The 25,705-nt window shown below is 35.1% G+C and overlaps 1 protein-coding gene and 1 pseudogene across 1 annotated transcript in view; one reads left to right on the top strand and one right to left on the bottom strand.

The window, feature by feature from the left end:
* LOC105748241 (60S ribosomal protein L17-like) overlaps positions 1–4,896 on the top strand; it is a 191,992-nt pseudogene extending 187,096 nt beyond the window's left edge.
* The window catches only part of ROCK2 (Rho associated coiled-coil containing protein kinase 2), a 138,615-nt gene that overhangs the window by 45,968 nt on the left and 66,942 nt on the right, over positions 1–25,705 (bottom strand). Inside the window, exons 4-6 of the mRNA XM_033437439.2 lie at positions 21,459–21,596; positions 10,009–10,269; positions 1,042–1,186 (exon numbers count right to left, since the gene is read on the bottom strand). Of these exons, the coding sequence (XP_033293330.1) occupies positions 1,042–1,186; positions 10,009–10,269; positions 21,459–21,596 (544 nt within the window). The remainder of the gene's footprint in view (positions 1–1,041; positions 1,187–10,008; positions 10,270–21,458; positions 21,597–25,705) is intronic.

Here is a 25,705-nt window from a genome sequence, read left to right as displayed (position 1 = left end):
AGTGCTACACATACACATATGGTCATCAAGAGAAGGCACTTTAACCACAAAAAAGTTCCATGACTAATCGTTATTTAAATTTGTACTGATTTTTTTTTAGCAATAAACATACTCAGTTACTATACAGATTTTACAGATTTCCACTACTAATTTCTTTTAGTCATCTTCTAGAAAATAAATTCCCCAACTTCTAAAACTATATTTTCAATTCTAAAGTCATTTCATATAACGCTATTAGCCTTAATACATTTGACTCTTAAAGAAGAATTCTGCTACATCTCCCTCAACCTGAAACCAGGGGAGTCAGCCACTGGCTTCCTTGGCCAGAAGATATTTTTGTGCCCTAGTACTTAGGAATAGGAAATCTTAAAAATGAAATCTATGATGTAAAGAAAAGTTTTGAAATACTTGAATCTTTCAAATTTTGATCTGGTCAAAGTAAAAGAAATTATTTAATTTGCCTCTGAGTTTACTGAGACTGAAATATTATTATAAAATATATTTATCTTGATAGTCAAATGGTCAATAACTATATTTATGATTTATTTGACTAGAACTACAAACCAAATATATATATACAAGTAATAAATATAAGAAACACAGTGTACAAAAATTAATTACATAACAATTACATAAACTAAGAGTACTTTCAGTTCCTTATTATAATTAGAATACCAGCCTTATAATTTAAATATTTACAACAAATACTCCTGATTAAGAAATCTTAGAATGAAGGCCCATTGCAACTATAAACTTGCTTCTTGTTCTAATATTTTCTTAATACAAAAGGTCTATTGGAGGAATATTTCCTAGCAGTAGACTTTCAATTCCTTTCATATTCTACTCCATTACTGTGCCAGAATGAGGATTGGTTTTAATTTTCCAATCAATAATCTGTCATATCAGACACTACTAATTCAGTTTTCAGAAATACTACTTTTTCCCTAGAACACAAGCAATTCATTTTTTTATAGTCTCACATTCTTGACTTAGAACTAAAGTGTTATGAGATGGGTTTTGAAAAAAGAACAATTTACTTACCCACCAGCATCTCAAAAAGGAAAACACCCACAGACCACCAATCACATTCTCGCCCATAGTAACCATCACCCCCTTGTGATTTCAGGACCTCAGGTGATATATAATCAGGTGTTCCAACTGCTGTATCACAATGCACCATGCCTGTCTGGGTAAAGTACAGAGAGAGAGAGAAAAAATGTGTATAAAATGTCTATAAACACACACACACATAAGCGCAACTAATTCATTAATTATTAAATATACAGTGACTACACATGGCTACCAAGAGACCTTCATTGCTGACATGGCTTTGGGAGGACAGGGGATAAATGCATTATGAAATGCATAAAAATGTCTGGATTATGGGAGATCAGGGATAATTTTCCAACTCTAAAATACAGGAGGCTTCATCAATGAAAGAAGAAAAAGGTGGTTAACTCCATGGGAATTCCATGCAAATCAACATCTTTTGTTTCTTTTTCTTACACCATGAAGGAGTTACAAGAGAAGTACAAAATGTGGTCTTAAGGCACCTGATCCGGGGAAAAGAAAAGAATCATTAGAGAAAGGAAACTTTGATATTTCCAAAGAAACTGCAGTAATGAAAATTACAAAGGCCCCAGTTTTGGAGGTTGTATTAAAAAATAGTTCTTACTATACCAAGAAAAAAATGGGGGGAAATAGATCAAATGTTTAAATCAAAAGATCTTTATAGTTTGAAAGCTACACCTCCAAGCTGCATGTTTAGAAATGTGGAGCTGTGGTATCAAGATATTTGGCAAAATGATTACAAACACCTTTTTCTGTGTTCAGTTTCAGTGGGCAGTAAGATAATCCCTATCTTATGTCTTTTTGACAAGGACAAGAACCACTGTAGATATTATCTACGTGTGTGTATTTTGCAGCATGTATGTGTTTGTGTATGTTTGTGTATACGCTGCAAGATTAAATCATGACAGTATATAGTAGTGTGATCCTAAATAGTACCTGTTCACCTCCAGCTATGTACAAACATGCAAAGACTTTACAGATTAACTTAAATGCCCTTCATTTCCTTTACCTGCCTGGTTAAAAAGTGTGTCACCTACGTTCCTTATAACCAAGCTATACAACTACCAAAATACTAAGTATTATAACCACCTTGGAAAAAGGAAGTTCAATGTATTTTATAAACATGATTTATATAAACGTTTTTATTTAAATTCAATAAAATGTATATTAAACATGAGAGATTAATTTTAGAAGCAATCTTTTCTTTCCTCAAATCAGCAGAAATAACTCAATGATTTTATTTTCCCAAGTATTCAGCAAATAGAGGTCATTTTAGTTTGAATATAAATTAATAAAATAAAACATTTGGAAATAACTGAGCAAATTATGATGGTAATACTCTGTAAGGGTTATTACTTAGGATAAAAAATGAAGATGACAGTGCCTGACTACAAAAGGCCGTGTATAAAATTAATTTTTATCATTAACTATCCTACATTTTAGACTTCTACTGAAGGAAAAATTCATAGACACTTACTAGGGTAAATAAAATCTCTTTATTTCACATGTATCCATATAAATTAGACTTCAAAAAAATGAATCTTGTGAGATCTTAAGAGCTAAAACCTGGCGAGACACAGAAGTGCCACTAAAAGAAAAATTATTTAGCATTCAAAGGTTCAGAAGAAGGAGAGCAAAGGATAACATACAAAAAGGAACTGGCGGACAAGTTAGACTTCAGAGGAGAGAGGGTTGGCATGGTAGCTTAGACAGAAAAAAGAGCAAAAACAAAGGAACAAGAATGACTTTATATAAAACAGGTTGAAGAAATGCAGTAAAGTCCAAATCAGCTAAATGTAAAGTTTCACACTGATGAAGTTGGGAAAGGTAAGATGGAGATCAGTCTGAATAACCGATTACTTGTAGAATAAATACTTTGGTAGGAGTAAAGAATTTTTACTAGGTAAACTCTGTTACTGGTACTCTGTTTTTGGAAAATTAATATTCTAACCACCATCTTTGGCAACCACCTATTGAGAGTTAAAATTTTTTAAAATAAACATTTGGGAAAGATATTTAAAAACTATCTCATGGGGGCTTCCCTGGTGGTACAGTGGTTGGGAGTCCGCCTGCCAATGCAGGGGACACGGGTTCAAGCCCTGGTCCGGGAAGATCCCACATGCCGCGAAGCGGCTAAGCCCTTGCGCCGCAACTACTGAGGCTGCGCTCTAGAGCCCGCAAGCCACAACTACTGAAGCCCGTGTGCCTAAGAGTCCGTGCTCTGCAACAAGAGAAGCCCCTGCTTGCCACAACTAGAGAAAGCCCGCATGCAGCAACGAAGACCCAACACAGCCAAAAATAAATAAATAAAATAAATAAATTTATTTTAAAAAAAAAACCTATCTCATGGGGAAGTTCTCAAATTATATAAATATAAAATCTACATTTATTACAAATGTAGGAAATACAGGAAGCCTAAAATGCAGAAATACAGGAAGGCTAAACCACAAACTAAAGAGATTGGTTTACCTACAGGGGGTGAGTGGGAAAAGGGTAGAAAGAAGCAAGTACAAGAATGGGATGGTGGGATAAGGAGGGGGTGATCCTTCTCTGAGCATGCAATTTGTATAGTTCTGACTCTTAAACCAGAGGAGTGCTTCACATATCCAAAAAACAAAATCAACCAGATGTGGGACAACTCTAAATGGAATACAAACAGTAAGAAATGGACCTGGCTTTTCCGGTAAGTGGCCTGAGGTGACCTCTAAAAATGGTTCGCTATTCACTTGACCCAGAAAACCCCACAAAATCATGCAAGTCGAGAGGTTCAAATCTTCGTATTCACTTTAAGAACACTAGTGAAACGGCCCAGGCCATTGAGGGTATGCATATCCGAAAAGCCACCAAGTATATGAAGGACGTCACTTTAAAGAAGCAATGTGTGCCATTCCGTCGTTACAATGGTGGAGTTGGTAGGTGTGCCCAGGCCAAACAGTGGGGCTGGACGCAGGGTCGGTAGCCCAAAAAGAATGCTGAATTTCTACTGTACATGCTCAAAAATGCAGAGGGTAATGCTGAACTTAAGGCTTAGATGGAGATTCTCTGGTCATTGAGCATATCCAGGTGAATAAAGCCTCCAAGATGCGGCGCAGGACTTACAGAGCTCATGGTTGGATCAACCCATACATGAGCTCTCCCTGCCACACTGAGATGATCCTTACTGAAAAAGAAAACACTGCTCCTAAACCAGAAGAGGAGGTTGCCCAGAAGAAAAACATATCCCAGAAGAAATTGAAGAAACAAAAACTTATGGCCTGGGAATAAATGCTGCAAAAAATAAATGCAAATAAAAGTAAAAAAAAGAAATGGACCTGTTTCATAAATTAATAACATAACCACACCAAAGAGAGTAGAGAGGAAAAGAACTGACCTAGGTTACTTTGGAAAACAGTTGTAGTGTAGATAATGAGAGCCAGTTTTCTCACTATCCAAAGAAGTAATCATGAAACAGAAAGGAGGAAGACTAGAATGAACCCTGTGGTGTAGGACTAGAATCAGAAGTATCATATGAACTCATAATTTTTAATACACTTTATATACAGACAGGTACAGAATTAAATATGAACATGTGTGTGCATGTGAGTTAGTAGACACAGTATATACAATATACACACATCCACTGACAGAGCCTAGAAATAATGACACTCCAGGAGCAATGAGTACATCCAGCACCCAAATACTGATTTTTAAATACCATTCTTAAATAAAAGGAATTAGAGCTTCTTGGAGAAGTGTTTGATTCCAGGCCTGGGACAGAGAAAATATAAGATAAGTGTTCAACAGATGGAAGGGAGGGAGGGAGGGACAGCGGGAAGGACGGAGGGAGGGAAGAAAAAAGAAATAAAGAAAAGAAATGCTCCCTAAAGGGTACATTTGGAGAAAGACATAGAAGCCAACTTAAAAAGCCTTCACAAGGTAAGCAAACTCTGGACTGAGTTTCAATGTGTGAGTAGGAATTTGCCAAGCAGTGTATATTCAACAGCCTATATGAAGGCTAGGAATCATAACATACCATGGTATAAAAAGAACTGTATGTAATTTAAGATCTCTGAACCACAAGGTACAAGAGGTCAAATGATACAGAATGAGGGTGAAAAAGTAGGCAGGGATCATATCACCATAAGAGGCTTCATATGACTAGCTAAGGAGTTTGAACTTTATTCAGTAGGTGACAGAAATCTACTAAAGGGTTTCAAGCTGGAGAGCAACATAAACAGGTATGCATTTTCAAAAGCTTCTTCAAAAGTACTTTATCTTAAATGGATCAGATAATGTGTGTTTGCTAAATACATGAGTGTTTTATAACTGACAAAATATCATAAGTCGAAAGATTTACTGAAAACACAAAATGGGTCAATCACAAATCTTGGAGTTGCTCTAAGAAACTATTCAAAATGCCTGCTGTTGGGACTTCCCTGGTGGCGCAGTGGTTAAGAATCTGCCTGCCAACGCAGAAGACATGGGTTCGAGCTGCGGTCTGGGAAGATCCCACATGCTGCAGAGCAACTAAGCCCGTGCACCACAACTACTGAGCCTGCGCTCTAGAGCCTGCGAGCCACAAGTACTGAGCCCTTGTGCCACAACTACTGAAGCCTGCACGCCTAGAACCCGTGCTCCGCAACAAGAGAAGCCACCGCAATGGGAAGCCCGCGCACAAAGAAGAGTAGTCCCTGCTCACTGCAACTAGAGAAAGCCCGCGCAGCAACAAAGACCCAACGCAGCTAAAAATAATTTTTTTAAGTTATAAAAAGAAAAGAAAAAAAAAGCCTCCTGTGAGGGTGGAAAAGAAAAACTGTAAGTGAAATTCTTTTTTTTTTTTTTTTTTTTTTTGCGGTACGCGGGCCTCTCACTGTTGTGGCCTCTCCCGTTGTGGAGCACAGGCTCCGGACGCGCAGGCCCAGCGGCCATGGCTCACGGGCCCAGCCGCTCCGCGGCATGTGGGATCTTCCCGGACCGGGGCAGGAACCCGTGTCCCCTGCATCGGCAGGCGGACTCTCAACCACTGCGCCACCAGGGAAGCCCTGTAAGTGAAATTCTTAATTATCAGAAGCGTTGAAAGCTTCAGCTTGACTACTACATAGTCTGGAGCGTATTCAGTCCATTTGAACAATTAAAAATGAGCACTTGCACCAGGGGCTACTTTCTCAGAGAGGCGTGTCCCCTCCCTGCCTCGTAAGACTGCTGGCTAGTGGAAGGTCCTGCTTCTTGTGCTCTATCTAGAAGACAGCCCAGTTGCTTCAGAACTCCATTTCCATCTGCAATTTGCGGCACACACAGGCGCAACGCTGCCTGTTATTCCAATCATCTCCCTGGATACCAATTATTATTTTCGTTTGGGCTCTGGTTACAAAGCTGCATAGCTTTTGAATGGTCTGTTCCTATTTCTCCCATAAACCTGTCCTTTGAAATGTATAATTTTGCAGAAAATAGGGCTTTTCAGAAACATGAGTAGAAATGCCTGTATTTTAAAAATTGATGTCACTTGTAGAAGGGTTAAGAACACTAACATTTTACCTGTTAGCTTTTAAAAATTTATAGCTTCAATCTAATCCAATGGTATACACTAGAATATTAATGGATAAAATCTTATACTATTTTCAGTAATTTAAAATACTAATGTAAAATTGTGCCTTAAAAGGAGGTAAAGGTTGCTATGAAATGCATAATGACAGGCATAGAGGGAAGTCAGCTTATCTGATCAATGCAGGTAATTTTAAATAGCAGTACTCCTTGACTGTCACTGAGATAATCTAGATGTAAATATACTAACTGTGACTTTCACTCACACCCAGATATTTATTTCAGGGAGAAAAAGGATAACAACACCAAGAAAATTGTGTAACCTGCAATCTATCAATGACAGAATTTAATGAAACAGCATTACTCTTATCAGTGATAGTAACAATTTTAGTCCTTATATAAGGTTATAATTTTATAGTTGTATTTTACTTTGCTTTTATCCACGGAATAATGTTTTACGTGAAGCCAGAAGAGCTAAAAAATAATTCGAGCATCTCTGTCTTTATTACAGATAAAGGGTTGGCAAACTTTTTGTATAAAGAGCCAGATAGTAAATATTTTAGGCTTTATGAGATACATAGGGTTTCTATTGCATATCTTCTTTTTAAAAACAATTTTTTAAAAATGGAAAAAACGTTTTTAGCACAGAAACTATACAAAACTAAGCCACAGGCCAGATTTGGCCCTGTGCTCTAGTTTGTCAATCCCTTCTATACATATACAGATGAATAAGAATGAAACTATGAACATTTCTAATGGCTCTAAGACCATAATAATAATCAAAGGCAAACGAAGTGATGAACCTGAAACTTGCAATAACACTATTCTCATTAACAACTAACATAACAAAATTATAAATTCTATGTACTATAGTTTTAATTAAAAATTCCTTTGTTCTTCAACATTACATAGTTACTCTCATTATTAATATTACTGGAGGAACGGGGGTTTGGCGTAAAACAAACAACAATCTAAAAGTTCAATATTAACAAATATATTTGACTACATCATAATTAAGGATTTCTGTTCAAACAAAGATACAGATGAGTAGCACACTGGAAGATGATTATCAGTGATATCTGTTGAACCAGTATCTAGATTATATAAGGAATCCCTGCACATCAACAAACCACCAATTTTTAAAGGGTCAAAAGTACACAACACAGGTTAATTCACAAAGGAGACTGAGAAGTATATGGAGAAAGGTTTGACATCAACTGTTAAGATTAATAAAAAGTTTAAAAGATACTACTTTACACACCAATGGAATTTGGTAAGATTTAGAGAGTGAATAAAAGGAAGGGTGAGTGAGGATATGGGGAGACAGGATCTCTCATGCACTATTAGCAAGAGGTTATAACATTTACAGCCATTCTGGAGACCAGGTAATACTTCATGTATCCTCTGAGATCGTACTCTCACTTCTAGGGTTTATATTTAGAGGAAACCCTTGTCAGAATAGACAGACACGAGACATGTATGAAAATGTTCAACATGGTACTGTTGGTAACAGGGAGCTGGATGTGACTTAGGGGGAATAATAAGTAAATAATAATAACACAAGGGGGAATTATAAGTAAAATTAAGAGATACTATGGAATACTAAAAAGCAGTGAGCTACTTTACATATCAGGAATAGACATAAAACAATGTTGCATGAAAAAGGTTAACAACAAAATGACAACAATCCGTTAGACTATTTATACATATGTACACTATACTAATAGTCTCTAAGAGCTTATAAACACATTACAATGGCTGTGTATTAGGGGAAAAGAGAATAAGACAAAAACTGAAAGGGGGAAAACATAATTAAAAAAAAAAACAACAAGATGGGGCCTTTGTGTATACTACTAATGACAATAAGCTGTGAGCCAAGGAGCATAATTAACTGAACCATATGTACCTGAATTAAAAATAGTAAACAAAATTATATATACCATATTTTTATTTTGCCTTACAAAGAAGCAAGATACTTAAGTAGCTGAATTTAGTACTCACTTACATGCTTATAAAATTATCTTGTAAACAACATATTCTGTTCCGTTCCTCTACACCTTCTTTCCTTAACCACCTTTACCTATCCTAAAAACATGTGGTGTGATTTCTCTGCACCCTCCCAAGTTTTCGATTTAATGAAAATCAGAATACACTCATAGATGTGCAGCACATAAACATTATTTGTTACGATTAACAGACATTAAAAAGTTTAGCGTTCTATTAGAAAATTATTTCTACTTTATTTTCATTAAATATGATTTTCACTGTTAATCACTTCATACTGTAGTATGATAAACACCACAAGAGGGAGCTTTAGGTACAATCAAATACTCTACCTACTAAACATTAATATATGCAGAACACAAACATAGTAATACTCTATGAAGAAGACCAAAGAACCAAAGGGATGTTATGTTTTAGCTGGGCAAACAGGGCATACAATCCTAGATAGATAAAAGTGGCCTGTGAAGTACAGCACAAATTCTAAATAAGTAACATGGAAATTACGACAGAGAGTGATCAGTCAGGTTAGGATTATTAGGCAGCACTTTCTATAGGAGGTAAAAATCTGAGCTGAGCTTGGAAGACTATGGATCACTGATGATGGTAGGACAATCAATAAAAGTGAGTATCACACAGGAGGCATAAATAAGTTAAGAAGTAAAGAGAAAAGAAAAATCAACTTAATTCAAAATAAACATCTTGACAAGATAATTAACAAGAATACATAGGAAATAAAACATGATCCCTCCCCATCAGGAATTACTGCCAGGAATTACAGTACACTTACAGAGAAAAAAGACAAGAGATATAAATTTCACAACAAAAATAAATCAACACCATAGTTAGCTATGAAGTTAATGCTACTGAATCAATTAATCATAATATGAACTGTTCAACAGGTAAAAGCACAACAATAAACTTGCCCCCAAGTTTATTCTATGTGGTTGATACAGATGGGGTTGGTAGGAGTTGGTAAATTTCTACCTTACCTCTTTTATTAAAGGAAAAATTCAGAAATAATAATGATGATAGAAATATCCATGTACCTTAATTTGTATTTTGTGTCCTACTTCTTCAACTAGATCATTATATGCACACGAACTAGTTTTGATTGGTAGCAAATGTTTGTCAAGATTCTATGAGGAAGATAACTATTTATCTGATAACTAGTTATTTGAGTTTTTATTTCTCTTGGATTCACCAAATCTACAAACAAAGTACTCTACAACTATATGAATGATTAGTAAAGTAAATGTTTTGATTAGGATATTTTATTACCTTGTCTGAGTCATTACACAGTTAGCAAAACTAAATTTATCTTTGTTTAAAACTATGAAGTCCAGATTTCAAGTGTTCCTTTATTTTTGTCTCTCAGAAAACTACCATTTTTTTTTTTACTTGCTTGTTACTTACTTCATCCATCTTCATACATGTGCCAAAATCTGCTAATTTTAGATGTCCATGTTTATCCAAGAGCATGTTGTCAGGCTTCACATCTCTGTGAATTAAACCCATGGAGTGTATGGCATCCAAAGCAAGAACAACTTCAGCAGTATAAAATTTGGCCCATTTTTCAGGTACATCATAGTTACTCATAAGGTTTACAAGGTCTCCACCAGGCATGTACTCCATTACCATGTACAGATACTTATCATCTTGAAAGGCACAAAAGAGCTGGAAAACAAAACAAGAAGGAAAAAAAAAATTTTTAATTTAAAAAAAGAAAAGAAATGAAAGAACGAAAGAGAAAGAAAGAAAACCAAAACCATTAAGAGAACAAAACCCCAAAGCTATTACTGCTATTGAAAAAGATAAATTATTGTATAACCAAAACAGCATTAAACTTTAGGAAATCTGTGATTTTAGATTTGGACATCTTTAATGAAAAAACCGCTATCCAATAAAACTTTTATATGGGTATCTTCTTCATGCTTACTTAAAAAAAATGCATAAATGTATCATTTTCCCTCTCAGAGAATACAGGAATCTATTTAAATAGAAATATTTTAAAAGAGAAACAGATTAAGAATGAGGAACATAAAAGGTGAAAGAATGACAAAAGAACAGATAATAAAAAAAAAAAAGCCCAGCTTTCTGAAAACAAAACAAATTACTGCACATAACTCACAATGAAGAGAGCTGAGGAAGCAGGAGAGGTTTAGAAAAACCTAAAATGCCAGATTCAGTAGATGTAAGAGGGAATAAGTCCCACACCACTGGGAAGAGTAATTCGTAGCCACATTTGGAACTGGGCCTTCTCCTCTCTTCCCTTCCCCATCATCTTGCTCATAATCAACAGTAAGTGGCAGTGATACCTGCACTCAGACTAAAGCAGTGGCACTGGGACCAGAGAAATAGGACACCAAGCTAGGTTGCTACTGATCCCCTGGAGAGACAAGAGAAACCACAAATTCAGAAGGAAAGGTATCTGTACATTCCACCCAACGGCATGTCCCACCCCTCCTGAAAGCAACCAATGTAAACAGAAAAGATTTCCACAAATAGGAAAAAGAACAAAACCAAGAATCAACATTTCAGAAAAATCAGTATCATGAAATAGAGGCAAAGCAATTCAAGAAACAGAAAGTTAACAGTCAAGGAAATGCTTAAAATAGGACAAACTAAGAACAGCTTTAAAAATGTAAAAATCAATACCCTCAAAAGAGTAACAAGCCACAGCAATTAAACAAGAGGATGATATGGGGAAAAAACCTGAAGCTTTGGAATTAAATATACAACTGATGATAAGAGAAAAACAAATTACAGAGCTTGAAAACTGAGCAAAGTAACTTTCTCTGAAGACACTGAAGGATTCGGAGATGAAAAACAGAGCAAAGATAGCAAAGCTCTGACATCTAAAAGCAGTCTGGAAGAGAGAAAATAAACCAGAAGAAAAAGAAAAAAAAGAAATAGCAAACAAAAACTTCTAGAAATGAATAAAGTCAAAAATCTAAGATTGAAAGATCTCAAATGAAACAAGAGAGAAACTAAGACAGTCAGTGCTAAACTCTCAGAAATCCAGCAGAAAAATTCTAAAAGTTTCCAAAGACAAAAAGTACCTTATGTACAAAAATGTAAATCATATTGTCAACAAACATCTCAGCCAGCACAGAATACAAAAAACAGAGCTGTATCTTCGAAACTTTGAAGGAAAATAATTTTGATCCTAGAATACGGCAGTTTAAAAAAAATCAATACGATGGCAAAATAAATATGTATTACATCATTCGTATTCTTAGAAATCTGATAACAAACCACTTCTGAAAGAATTGTTCAAGGATATAGTTCGACACAATGAATAAATCCAAGTAAGAGAATTACGAGATACATAAGAAAAAGGGACAAATAAAGAATCCAGAAAAGCTTATTACTGACATAAAATTAAATATTTATTTGAGAGAGTCAAGCCAAAATCAGAATAATTTTAAAATGGAAGGTGGTGAGATGCAGGGAAGGAAGGGACGAAAAGGCATAAGGCTGGTTACCAAATTGAGAAAGTGTGTGTGTGTGTGTGTGTGTGTGTGTGTGTGTGTGTGTGTGTGTGTGTGTGTGTGTGTGTGTGTGTGTGTGTGTGTGATGCTATTAACTCTAAATGATAAAAGGAAAGATGTATACAAATGGAGAGACACTCATGTTCCTGGATAGAAAGACAATAGTATAAAGATGGCAATTCTCTCCAAATTGATCCACAGAATCAATGCAAACTCTATATTCCAGCAAGTTTTCTTTCCAGAAATTAACAAATTGATTATAAAATTTCTATGGAAATGCAAATAACCCAGAGGAGCCAAAACTATCTTACAACAGAATAAAGCAGGAGCACTTATACTTCCCAATTTCAAAATTCAAAACAAAACTAATGTTTTCAGGACAGTACTGGTATGGTATAAGGACAGACATACAGATCAATGGAACAGAAGTGACAGCCTAGAAATAACCCTTATGTCTATAGGTCAAGAGTTTTTTTTTTTTTTTTTTAACAAAGGTGCCAGAGTAATTTAGTGGTGAAAGAACAGTCTTTTCAATAAATGGTGCTTGAACAATTGGATATTCAAAGACAAAAATATGAACATTTTTAGATCCCTACTTCACATCATACTCAAAAACTAACTCAAAGTAGATCACAGGACTAAATTTAAGAGTTAAAACTAGAAAAATCTTATGAAAAAACATAGGAGAAAAATCTTTTATCACCTTGGATTAGGCAACGATTTCTTCTAACACCAAAAACACAATTGACAAAATGAAAAACTGACACGTAAGATTTGATCAAAATAAGAATTTTCTGGCTTCAAAAAATCCTATTAAAAAATGAAAAGACAAATCACAGGTTGGAAAAAATACTAACAAGTGATATATATAATAAAATACCTAGACTACATAAAGGACTCCTACAACTCAACAATAAGACAAGTAACAATTTTTTAAAGGGCAAAAATGTGAATAGACATTTCACCAAAGAAGATATATGAGTGGTCAATAAGCACATGAAAAGATGGTAGTCATTGGGGAAATTCTAATTAAAACCACAATGAGATCCCACTTTATACCCACCAGAATGGCCATAATAAAAATGACAGAAAACATCAACTGTTGGCAAGAATATGGAGAAACCGGAACCTCATCTATGCTGGTAAGAACGTAAAATGGCACAGCCACTTTGGGAAACAGTTCGGTAATTTCTTAAAAAGTTAAACATAAATTTCCCACATAACTAAGAATTCCAGTCCCAGGTACCTACCCAAAGAAATGAGGTATGTCCACAGAAGACTTGCATGCAAATGTTCACAGCAGCATTATTCACTATTTATAATAGCCCCAAAGTGGAAACAATTCAAATGTCCATCAAATGGTAAGTGGACAAACATAATAGGGTATATCCACATACTCTTTCCACCTCAACTGGGTATACAATTCTGATGCCAAGCACCTAGAGTTAGCATCACATACCACAAGCTAAGAGGCCAGTCTTTCACAAGACCCTCACTTCAGACATCAGCTGTCCTTCCGTACTTTGGAAGTCCCCAAGCCACCAGCATTTCTGATTAACTAACTTCAAATTCTGGAGTTCCCATGACCCACTCAGGTTCGATAATTCACTGGGTTGACTCAAAGAATTCAGGAAAGCACCATACATATGATCAAAGTTTTACTGTAAAGGATACACATAAGGTGAGGTCTGGGAGGGAACAGAGCTTCTGCAACTTCTTGTGGAATCAGGGTGAATCACCATCCCAGTACACCAATGTCTTCACCAACCAGGAAGCTCCATTGAGTGTCAATGTCCACAGCTTTTATTAGGGTCTCATTATATAGGCATGATTAATTAAATCATTGGCCATGTGATTAAACTCAATTTCCAACCCGCTTCCAGTACCCCAAAGGCTGGAAGGCTGAAAGTCCCAATCCTCTAATCACATGCTCATTCTTTCTAACGATCAGTCCCCATCTCATCCAAAAGTTATCAAAAAGCCACCAGGAGTTGTCTCATTAGCATAACAAAGACACTCTTAACACTAAGGAAATCCAAGAGCTTCTGAAGCTCTTGTGCTAAGAACTGGGGACAAACACCAAATACATTGTTGATTAAACCACATACAATGGGCTATGCTATTCAGCACTAAAAAATGAAATACAAGACATGCTACAATGTGCATGAACTTCAAAAATAGTATACTAAGGGAAAGAGACAACATGTTGTATGATTCCATGTTTCTGAAATGTCCAGAAAAGGCAAATTATGGAGACAGAAAGCACATTTGTGGTTACCTGGGACTGGAGGGGAATGGGAAATGACTGTAAGTAGGTATACCTGATCATTTGGGGACGATGAAATATTCTAAAAATCAGGTTTTAGTGATGGGTACACAATTCCATAAATTTCCTAAAAATCATTTAATTGTACAAGTTGACCGCAAACAATTTAATTATTCGTAAGAGACGAAAACTGGAAACAACCCAAATGTCTATGAACAGATGAACAGGATAAACAAACTGTCATATATCCACACAATGGAATACTATTACGCAATAAAAAGAAATGAACTACTGATATATCGCATCACGGATAAATCTCAAAACAATTTTGTCGAAGAAAGCCAGATGCGATGGGATTAAAGTTTGATTGAACACTGCAGAAAAAAGATCAGTGAACTTAAAGACATAGCAGGGGTCCCCCTGCCCCCCGCGGGCCACTGACTGATATCAGTCCACGGCCTGTTAGGAACCAGGCCGAATAGCGGGAGGTGAGCGGGCGGGCAGGTGAGTGAGCGAAGCTTCACCTGCCGCTCCCTATCGCTCGCAGCACCGCCTGAACCATCCCCTCCACCCACACCCCATCCGTGGAAAAACTATTTTCAAAGAAACCAGTCCCTGGTGCCTAAAAGGTTGGGGACTGCTGAAACATAGCATAAAAACTATACAAAATGAAGCACACCTGAAAAACAAAAACAGAAACAGACTGAGGAAAGAAAAGAAACAGTATCAGTTACCTATGGGACAACATCAAGCAAATTACATATGTGTAACTGTAGTCTGAGAAAGGGGTTGAGGGGTAAATGGATGGAAAGTGAGACAGAAAAAATATTTGAGAAAATAATGGTCAAAATTTTCTCAAACTTGGTAAAATCTGTAAACCCACAGGTCTAAGAAGCTAGTCAGGGTTCATATCCAAAATAAAAACAATTCCTACAAATTTTTTTATTCAATCAATTGACAGACAACATAATGGGAAAATGAGCAAGAGACTTAAACAGGCATTTCACAAAAGAGAATATTCAACTATGAAAAGGTAGTAAATCTCACCAATAAACTGGAGTAACCTGGATAAGAGATATTCAATGGTTTCACTTATATAAAGTTCAATAAACAGGAAAAATATAGTTTCTGAGTGCTTGTTTAGGTGGTATACTGGAAAGAAAACAATGAAACAATTACTAATAAAGCCAGAAGAACGTTTATTCTGGGGGGAACACATGGAGGTAGTGACTGGGAAAGAGCACAAGGGGACTTAACAGAGTACATACTGGCAATGTTTATTTTTGACCTGAGTTGTGAATACATGGGTGTTTGCTTTGTAATTAATCATTCTGCTGCTTTTTATGTACTTTTCTATGCATGTTACAAATAAAACCATTTTTTAAAAAAATAAGCAGAATTCAAAGAGAAACATAACTTCAAATGAGTTTATAGGTATCTCTCCTTATCCTCTCATTACCCAATATTCAAACAGAGATATCTGTATTGGAAAATAAGGACTGACAAAGTCAGGAAGGTAAAGAAACTAGAAAAGAACAATATAAACCCAAAGAAAACAGTAGCTAGGAAAAAAAAATTTAAGCAGGAAATAACTAAAAAGAAAGCCTAAAAGGTATATTTTGTAAATAAAACGAAAAACACATTAAGACCAAAAAGTTTACAAATATGCCATTCAACAGAAAAGTGAAAAAGGCAGAGTCACAGAAATATAAACGAACTCAAGAAATTAAAAAACCTGACTCAGTCAACAATCATATGAAAAATTAAAAGGTTGGTAGAAGATCCAGTTGGGAAGGAGGGAGGGAGAAATTTAAACACAGGAGTGGCATAAATTAATTTTAGGATAGCAGCTATCTCTCAGAAGAAAGGCAGGGAAAAAAGATTGGGCCAGAGAACAAAAAGTATTTCAGTCATTTTGCTGTACAGCAGAAACAAACACAACATTGTAAATCAACTATATTTCAATAAAATAAATATTTTTAAAAAGTATTTCAACAGTTCTTCAAAATTAGAAAATTAAAATTAAGTATGGTAAAATTTGCTAAATGTGTGTAAGACTGAAACCAAAGAAAGTTTCCAGATGCCTTATTTGTTAGACAAGCAAGAAAAGCTATTTACCAATGGTGAATACTTAAATTGTGTTTGGTTTTGCATCAGCTGAAGAAATGTGTCTAGAGAAAATCAACTTTAAGACGAAATCTTTCAGCAACAACAGTTGCTCAAAGATTTGAGAATACTGGGAGCAATATTAATCACCAATTTTAAAACAAATGATTTCAAGTGTTTTTCCTTGACTCTTGATGAGTCAACAGATATTATTAATACTATTCAGTAGTTACTGTTTATTGGAGGGGTGCCAAGTTTGAAGTTGAATACAGGATTAGCCTCTATGAACAGTCCACATAGATCAACTACAGACAAAAATACTTTAAAAGAAATTGAGCAAACATTAATTCAGTACAACCTGAAGTAATACCTGGTAAGGTGTGTTACAACAGATGCTGGTAAAAATATATGTGGAACAGAAAAAGGCTTAGTTGGACAAATTTACAAAGCTTGTGAAAATGTATGCTGTTCAAAGTCTATGGTTATTTTTCATAATATTGATCAATAGGTACAGTGTGGAAAATATATTTGAATCTCATGTGTTAATAAATAAGTAGTATTGATGGTGTTATTTGCTCTTGTTGACTTAACCATCACCATCAGTTCTGTGAATTTTTGCCAGAAATAGAAGCTGAATATCCTGACTAACCCTGCTACACAGCAGTTCAATGGCTTAGCAGTGGTAAGGTTCTACTGCAATTATTTGAGCTCAGAGATGAGACTGAAATTTGTCTGATCAAAATCACCCTCAACCACTATGACTGAACTGAACAGCTTTGGAAATTAGCTTTAGCTGCAACTTGATAATGTTTCTTAATACCTAAATGACCTAAAATGGCAAGGCAAAACAGTGCTATATGCAAAACTTATTCTATGACACAATCATTTTTATGACAACTAACATCAAGCTACTGTATATACTTTCCCATGCTATCAAAATCAAAACAATACATGAGATCTCTATTTCTACACAAATTTGCAGTGGATATACTTTCTGATCTCAGACTACAATCTCACAGTTCCAGCAGCATTTTTTGGACATGAATGTAAGTGCAAAGGAAATATCCATTAAAAAATCCATTTGAGCTTTGCAACTGAGAAGCTTCTACCCTACCTTCAATTGGAATTGATTAATCTGCCATGGAATGACAGTGCTAAAAGGTAAACATCAAGAGAAGAATTTAACAGAATTCTATAAACGCCTTCCAAGTGACAGATATGCTCAATCAAAACCACGTACTCAAGGTCAACACCAAGAGTCACAAATGGTAGGTTAGTATGTACCCTTGATATGATGTGATGAAAATGGCACTTTACTTCTGTAGTTTTTCTCTCAAAAACCCATAACCCTGGTCTAAATAATGAGGAAAACATCGAATTCCAGTAACAGAGCATACACAGCCTACAATAAAACTGAGAAGTATTCTCAAAGCTATAAAGGTCATCAAAAACAAGGAAAGTCAGAAACTGTCACAGCCAAGAGGAGCCTAAGAAGATATGATAACTAAATGTAACATGCTATCCTGGTTGATCCTGGAACAGAAAAAGCACATTAGGCAAAAACTAGGAAAAATCTGAATAAATTATGGACTTTAGTTACTAATAATATATCAATATGGGTTCATTCATTGTAACAATGTACCTTACTAAAGCAAGATGTCAATAATAGGGGAAATGGTACAGGGGGTATATGGGAGTTCTCTACTATCTGCTCAATTTTTCTGTAAATTTTTAAAACTGTCTTTAAAAATAAAGTCTACTGATAAAAAATAAATCATATGCTGGTGGATAATAGTATTTAGCAGTAACTAGCTGTGTGAAAACATATTTTCTGATAAGACAAATATATAAAATCTTTTTATACATCAGTATTAATAGAACATCTACAATCGATTTTGATAGGAACACCAATTGTGAACCCCAATTTTGCAAACTGTTATTGCCTCAGAAAATAATTTCATTCTTCTCCCTAACAGACCTGTATTTTTTCAATTGTATTATTATATTTTGAATTTCATCAATAAAAAATTTGTACAAATTTGTTTGCTTGTTATGTAAGTACCTATATAATATCTTTGATTTTGCCTCTTGGGCCACAAAGCCTAAAATATTTACTATCTAGCTCTTTACAAAAAAAAGTTTGCCAATTTCTGGTGTGATTGAAACAAGACTGGCCATGACTGCTGTTGAAGCTGAGTGAACAATACATGGGGATTCAATATACTTTCTTTCTTCTTTGGGATATGTTTGAAATGTATCATGATAAATTTTAAAAATTAAAAAATATATCATTAAATACACTGACATTTTTCCTTGAAAGATCTGCAAGCAAGTTCAAACAAGCCTCAGGGAATGAATAGTTTCTACTTTATTATATAAACTGTACCAAAGCTCAGAAAAAAGTGGTGTGCTTTTCAACTGTGTCTGTTAGGGTGATCTCACTATGACATGAAAACCAACCAGAAGAGCCTATGTTAAAAATAAATAAATTAAATTAAAGGTCATATGTCACTTATGCAAATAGATGGATAATTACTTAAAATGTAAGTAAGTCAAATTTGGTATTCTATTGAAAATATCATATTACAGCAAATAGCACTTACTTTAGATTTTACACTACCCTGAAATTTATTTTTTGTGTGTACTATAATAACAGATTAAGCAAGAAAACCATCTCAAAAGATGCTGAAGGAAACATTTCAAATACTTTAACATTACTCCTGATAAAAAATATTTGATAAGCTAAGAACAGATGGGCAGGCCAAATCCTTTACTGTCTTAACCAGAAAGCTTCAGCAAACATCAGATTTAATAGTTAACTATCAGAGCTCTACCCACTGAAGTTTTAAAAAAAAAGATAAGGATGAAAAATTTCTACTATTCAATGCTACACTGAAAGACTGAGCCAATTTTATTTTTTTTCTGTATATCTACATTTTTTTCCTGAGTATCTACATATTTTAAAAATTATTTTCTTATACATAAGTTTCTTCTGATCTTATTTTGGGGAAAAAAGTAATACGGCTTTACTGAAGATCAATCTCTATACAAAGAGACATACTATTATTGTTATGGGAAGACCTAATAGTTCAAAATAATAAAAACAACCCCCCCCCAAAAAAAAGCCTACCAATTAAAGCAATGCAAGTCAAAATTTTAACTGTATTTTTTAACAGAATGAAAGGCTGATTCTAACTTTATAGAGAAAAATTTTAAGAACTGCCAAAAAACTATTATAAAAGGAGAATGAGAGAAGACATGCCCTACCAGATACCAAAATAAATGAAAAACTACAGAAATTAAAACAATGATTTTAGTGTATAAACCAATAACAAATCAAAGTAATGGCAAACAGTCCAAAAGAGAAATTCATGTGTATACATGAATACACATGAATGATATACAGGACCTTTCATTTACTTCATGGGGAAAACATGGGCTTTTCCACAAATGGCACTGGGGAAATTGGCTACTCATTTGGGAAAAAGAAATCCTACTTCATAATAAAAATAATAAATTCCTAGTGACTTAGAAACAGAACATCCCCCCTAAAAAAGTAAAAATATAAAAAGTTAAATAAAGTGTAAGAGAATATTTTTATAATCTTGGGGATTATAAACTCCCCATCTTAGGGATGGGGATGGTGTTGCCAGCAAAAATTAAAATATGCAGTCTACAGATTTGACTACATCTAAATTTAAAAACTCAGTAAACAACAGACAAGTAGTAGTCCAAGAGAATATATTTCCAACATATATAACAAAGGATTAATATCCATAATGTATTAACATTCTAACAAACCAATTTTAAAAAAGCAAAACAACACATTAGAAAATGGGATAAGCAGTGGAGAAGGAATACAAATTACTAATAAGCATATGAAATATGCTGAACCTCATAATAAAAAAATGCAACTTAACACAATAACATCTTATTTCTCAAGGATGCAACAAATAAAAATTTAAAACAATTACAATATGCAGCATTTGCTAAAAATTTAGTGAAATAAAACATCTACTGGATAATTAGAGTGTAATATAAACTTGTAAAAAAACTTTCTTTACAAGGCAATTTGGCAATATCAAACAAAATGTCCAATGTGTACACTATATGTCCTGACAATTCCAATGCTAGGAATCTATTCTAAAGAAATATTCACACATGTACAAAAGATGGACCTACAAGCAAGGTTAACTCCATGTGAAGGACAGAAAATGTACAAGACAGGTCTGGAACACTCTGTTATGTATCAAGACGGCAAGCTAGCTATCGAAGACTAACTAAGGCTCTGTCAAAAGGACTCAGTGCCAACCTGAACATGATCACTGCTAAAGGTGTCACAATTTGAGTATGAATAAGATAAAGGACTGAAACACATCAAATAGGTTTTAAGTCCATGAGTTTAAACTGATACTTCTCCCAAAATTGGTCACCTTTGAGGATAAAAGTAAACTAATCCCTTACTTTGAAAACTGGTAAATACAGGGAAAGAATAAAGTATTTATCCTGTCCTTCCTCTGTGACCTGTACTACTGGGTAACCAAGTAAATTCCTTACTTCACAGTCAAATAAAAGGCTGAATTAGGAATCCCAATAATGTGTTACATTATAGGTAATATGAGAATTTTCAAAAATTTTAATGTAGAATTTTTCCCCCTCTTCAAGACAAGCTGATTATTGTTCCTATTATGTAAATCATGAGAAAGAGTAGGTGGGGAACAATGGCATATTGGTAATCAATCCAATTCTTTATAAAGGAATTAAAAAAGAGAAAGTTGCAAGTAATACTTGCTTTTATACAACAATTATTACATGTCATGTCTATATAACATACTATTTTGGAAGATTAAACAAGTGTAATGAATCAGATCTTATTAAAAAATAACTGCACTGTCATTACGTGAATGAGATATAGGACTTTCAGCATGCAAAATCAATTCTTACAAATAATAAGCACTTATGAAAAGGGGAAATAAACTTATAAAACTTAGTATGCTTACCTGAACCACCCAGGGACTGTTGGCAAAGGCCATAATATCTCGTTCCTCCCAGAAAAAAGCAGAATCTGACCTTTTTATCATTTCAAACTTACTAAGAAGCTTCATAGCATAAACTTTCTGTGATGCCTTATGACGAACCTGATTTTTCAAAACACAAGAATTAATTCTTTAATTTTATGAGAAAATGGTGAACAACAGATCATACTATAATGCTGTTCTTAAAGACTTTAGTTACAAAACAAAATGATCCTTAGCTAACTAAGTAAAAACATAACATTTTTAATGAAAGAGAGGAGAAAATTCCCCACAGCCTAAATATTTCATGAAATATACAATACCTTTAAATGCTAGATTCAATATATAACTACCTCATTTCATCTAAATAAAACTGAATTCATGAAGCTTCATTCCCTCATGTTAATTAAGCTAACCAATTTTAAGAATAAGATGTTAAATGAGAAACTTGTAAGATATATACATGTATCCATCACGATTTGACCATAAGAACCTAATAAATTTAGATATCAAGGGTTATTTGTTAAGTCATCCTTTTTTCTTCCTAGATACCCTACTTAAAAGTTTATTTTTTTAAGGGGAAAACTACCAATAATATGGTTATTTGATCAATTCTTATCTTCTTCATTAGACTGCTAATTCCATAAAGGCAAGGACAGTGTCCATTTTTGACCATCATTTAAATCCTAGAATATAACATAGCAAACTCTACCACAGAGCCAATAAATATTTAATGAATGATAAAAGTTAACACCTACTGGATAATTAATAATAAATAATAACTGCTAACATTTATACTTGGATATCTAGTAGGATGACCAAAACTGAACTCCAAATCTTCACCCCTGAATTTATGTCTCCTATAGTCTTCTCTATTTTAGTAAATGGCATCCTCATTCTTCTAACTGCTCTGGCTAAAAACCTCTGGCTCCTCTTTTTCTCATATAGCTCATAAAAACTCATCAGCAAATCACATCAGTCTTACCTTCAAACAGTTTCAGAATCCAACCATTTCTAACTACCTCCACTGATACCACCCTGGTCTGACATTTTTTACAGGCATACCTTGTTTTATTGCACTTTGACTTATTGTACTTTGTAGATATTACATTTTTTACAAACTGAATGTTTGTGGCAACACTGTGTCGAGCAAGTCTGTTGGTGCCATTTTTCCAATAGCATTTGCTTACTTCATGTCTCTGTGTCACATTTTGGTAATTCTCACAATATTTCAGACTTTTTCATTGTCATTATTATATTTGTTACAGTGATCTGTGATCAGTAACTGTTCTGGGGTGCCCCAAACCATGCTCATATAAGACAGCAAACTTAATCAATAAATGTTTTATGCGCTCTGACTGCTCCATTGACCTGCTGTTCCCCTGTCTCTTTCCCTGATCTTGGGCCTCCTTATTCTCTGAGACACAACAATATCGAAATTAGGCCAATTCATGATCCTACAATGGCCTGTAGGTGTTCAGATGAAAGGAAGACTCGCACATCTCTCATTTTAAAGCAAAAGCTAGAAATGATTAGACTTAGTAAGAAAGGCATGATGAAAGCCAAGAGAGGTTGAAAGCTAGGCCTCTTGCGCCAGTTAGCCAAGTTGTGAATGCAAAGAAAAAGTTCTTGAAGGAAATTAAAAGTGCTACCCCCAGTGAACACACAAATGATAAGAATGCAAAACAGCCTTATTGCTGATATGGAGAAAGTTCAGGTCTGAATAGAAGATCAAACCAGCCACAACATTCCCATAAGCCAAAGCCTAATCCAGAGCAAGGCTCTAACTCTCTTCAATTCTATGAAGGCCGAGAAAGGTGAGGAAGCTGCAGAAGAGAAGTCTGAAGCTAGCAGAAGTTGGCTGCCCGTGAACTTTCCCCATAATGTCAAAGAGCAAGGTGAAGCAGCAAGCGCTAATGTAGGAGATGCAGCAAGTTATCCAAAAGATGTAGCTGAGATAATTAACAAAGGTGGCTACGCTAAACAACATATCCTCTCTGTACATGAAATAGCCTTATACTGGAAAAAGAAGCCATCTAGGACTTTCATAGTTAGAAAGGAGAAGTCACTATCTGTCTTCAAAGTACAGGCTGACTCTCATGTTAGGAGCTAATGCAGCTGGTGACTTTTAAGTTGAAGCCAATGCTCCTTTACCATTCCGAAAATCCTAGGGCCTGTAAGAATTATGCCAATCTACTGTCTATGCCTTATAAATGCAACAATGAAGTCTAGATGACAGCACATCTGTTGCCAACATAGTTTACTAAATATTTTAAGCCCATTGGGGAGATCTATGCTCAGAAAAAAGATTCCTTTCAAATTATTATTTCTCATTAACAATGTACCTGGTCACCCAAGAGCTCTGATGGAGATGTACGATATTAATGTTGTTTTCATGCTTGCTAATACAACATCCATTCTGCTGCCCATGGATCAAAGAGTCATTTCAACTCTCAAGTCTTATTATTTAAGAAATACATTTTGTAAGGCTATAGCTGCCACAGACAGCAATTCCCCTGATGGATCTGGGTACAGGCAACTAAAAAGTTTCTGGGGGCTTCCCTGGTGGCGCAGTGGTTGAGAGTCTGCCTGCCGATGCAGGGGACACGGGTTCGTGCCCCGGTCCGGGAAGATCCCACATGCCGCGGAGCGGCTGGGCCCGTGAGCCATGGCCGCTGAGCCTGCGCGTCAGGAGCCTGTGCTCCGCAGTGGGAGAGGCCACAACAGTGAGAGGCCTGCGTACCGCAAAATAAAATAAAATTCCTTATAAAAAAAAAAAGTTTCTGGAAAGCATTCACCACTCTAGATGCCAGAAGGACATTCGTGATTCAAGGGAAGAGGTCAAAATATCAACATTAACAGGAGTTTGGAAGAAGTTGATTCCAACCCTCATGGACGATTTTGAGGGGTTCAAGACTACAGTGAAGGAAGTTACTGCAGACATGGGGGAAACAGACTCATTGTTCTCCACCCCAGAACTCGGTTTTCTTCTGAGAAGATACCATAACTTGCAATTTTTTGATGCTGTTTCCTTGTATTGTCTGAGTCCCATATTAGAATGTAAGCTCAACAAAGGTAGGGATTATCCAAAGAGGAAATAGCAAAGGTATGCCAGAGAGCAACTGCTACGGGGTTGATAACAAAACAGAGACACCAGATGTTAAACAGCATTGCAGGCACATTCAATTTCCAGCCAAATAAAGAGTGGAGTAACCTTGATGATTTCCTGCACATTGAGGTGAGACATCTTGGGAGAAAGAACCATGCTCTAAAGCAAGGCCTACTCTAGCACTACCTAACATAGCCTTGTAATACCAAACCCTAAAAGATCAAAAGGGGAGTAGAGTTTGGAGTCCTTAAAAGGACTTGGGAAACAACCTGGTCTTTAAACACATCTATATTTACAAAGTAAAAAACTAAGGCTCCAAAAGTTAAGGGTTATCAGCAAGTAACTGGACATCTTATTAAAATGAAAATCAACACTTGTCAAAGAAAAATAACAAAATTCAGAGTCTCCATCACATATCAAAAAGGATCTGTACATAATTTTAAAATTACCTGACAGGCAAAGAGGAAAATGTGACTCATCATCAAGAAAAAAGCAGTCAATAGCAAACATCCCCAAAAGATGTTGGATTTAGCTAACAAATAGTTTAAATATTTCTTATAAATATGTCCAAAGACCTAAAAGACAGTATGTTAAAGAAAAAAAGGAAAAAATAGTATCAATGAGTGAACAGAAGTAAATACCAACAGAGAAATGGAAACTAAAAAAAGAACCAATTGGAAGTTCTATAACTGAAAAATAACTAAAATGGAAAATTCTTTGGAAGGACTTAACAGAGAATGGAGATAGAAGGACAGTCAGTGAACCTGAACACAAATCAATCTAGAGAATAAAGAGAAAAATGAATAAATGAAAATGAATAGAGACTTACGGGCCTACAAGACAATTTTAAACAGTCTGAAATATGTGTAAATATAAACGGACTAAACACACAATTCACAGGCAGAGATTATGAGAATTAAAAAGCAAAACCTAACCTCATATATTTTAAATATACGATCAAACAGGTTAAAAATAAAAAGATAGGAAAAGATACACCATGCAAACAGCAAGGATAAGAAAGTAGACAGAGCAATATCAATAACAAAGTAGACTTCAAGGCAAAGAGAAAAAAAGGATAATTCAGATAAAAGGAGTAATAATTCATCAGAAAGGCATTAAAAAT

The sequence above is a fragment of the Orcinus orca genome, chromosome 13 (genome assembly GCF_937001465.1).
Source record: "Orcinus orca chromosome 13, mOrcOrc1.1, whole genome shotgun sequence".
Classification (NCBI taxonomy): Eukaryota; Metazoa; Chordata; class Mammalia; order Artiodactyla; family Delphinidae; genus Orcinus; species Orcinus orca.
This window is presented reverse-complemented; position numbering and strand designations above follow the sequence as displayed.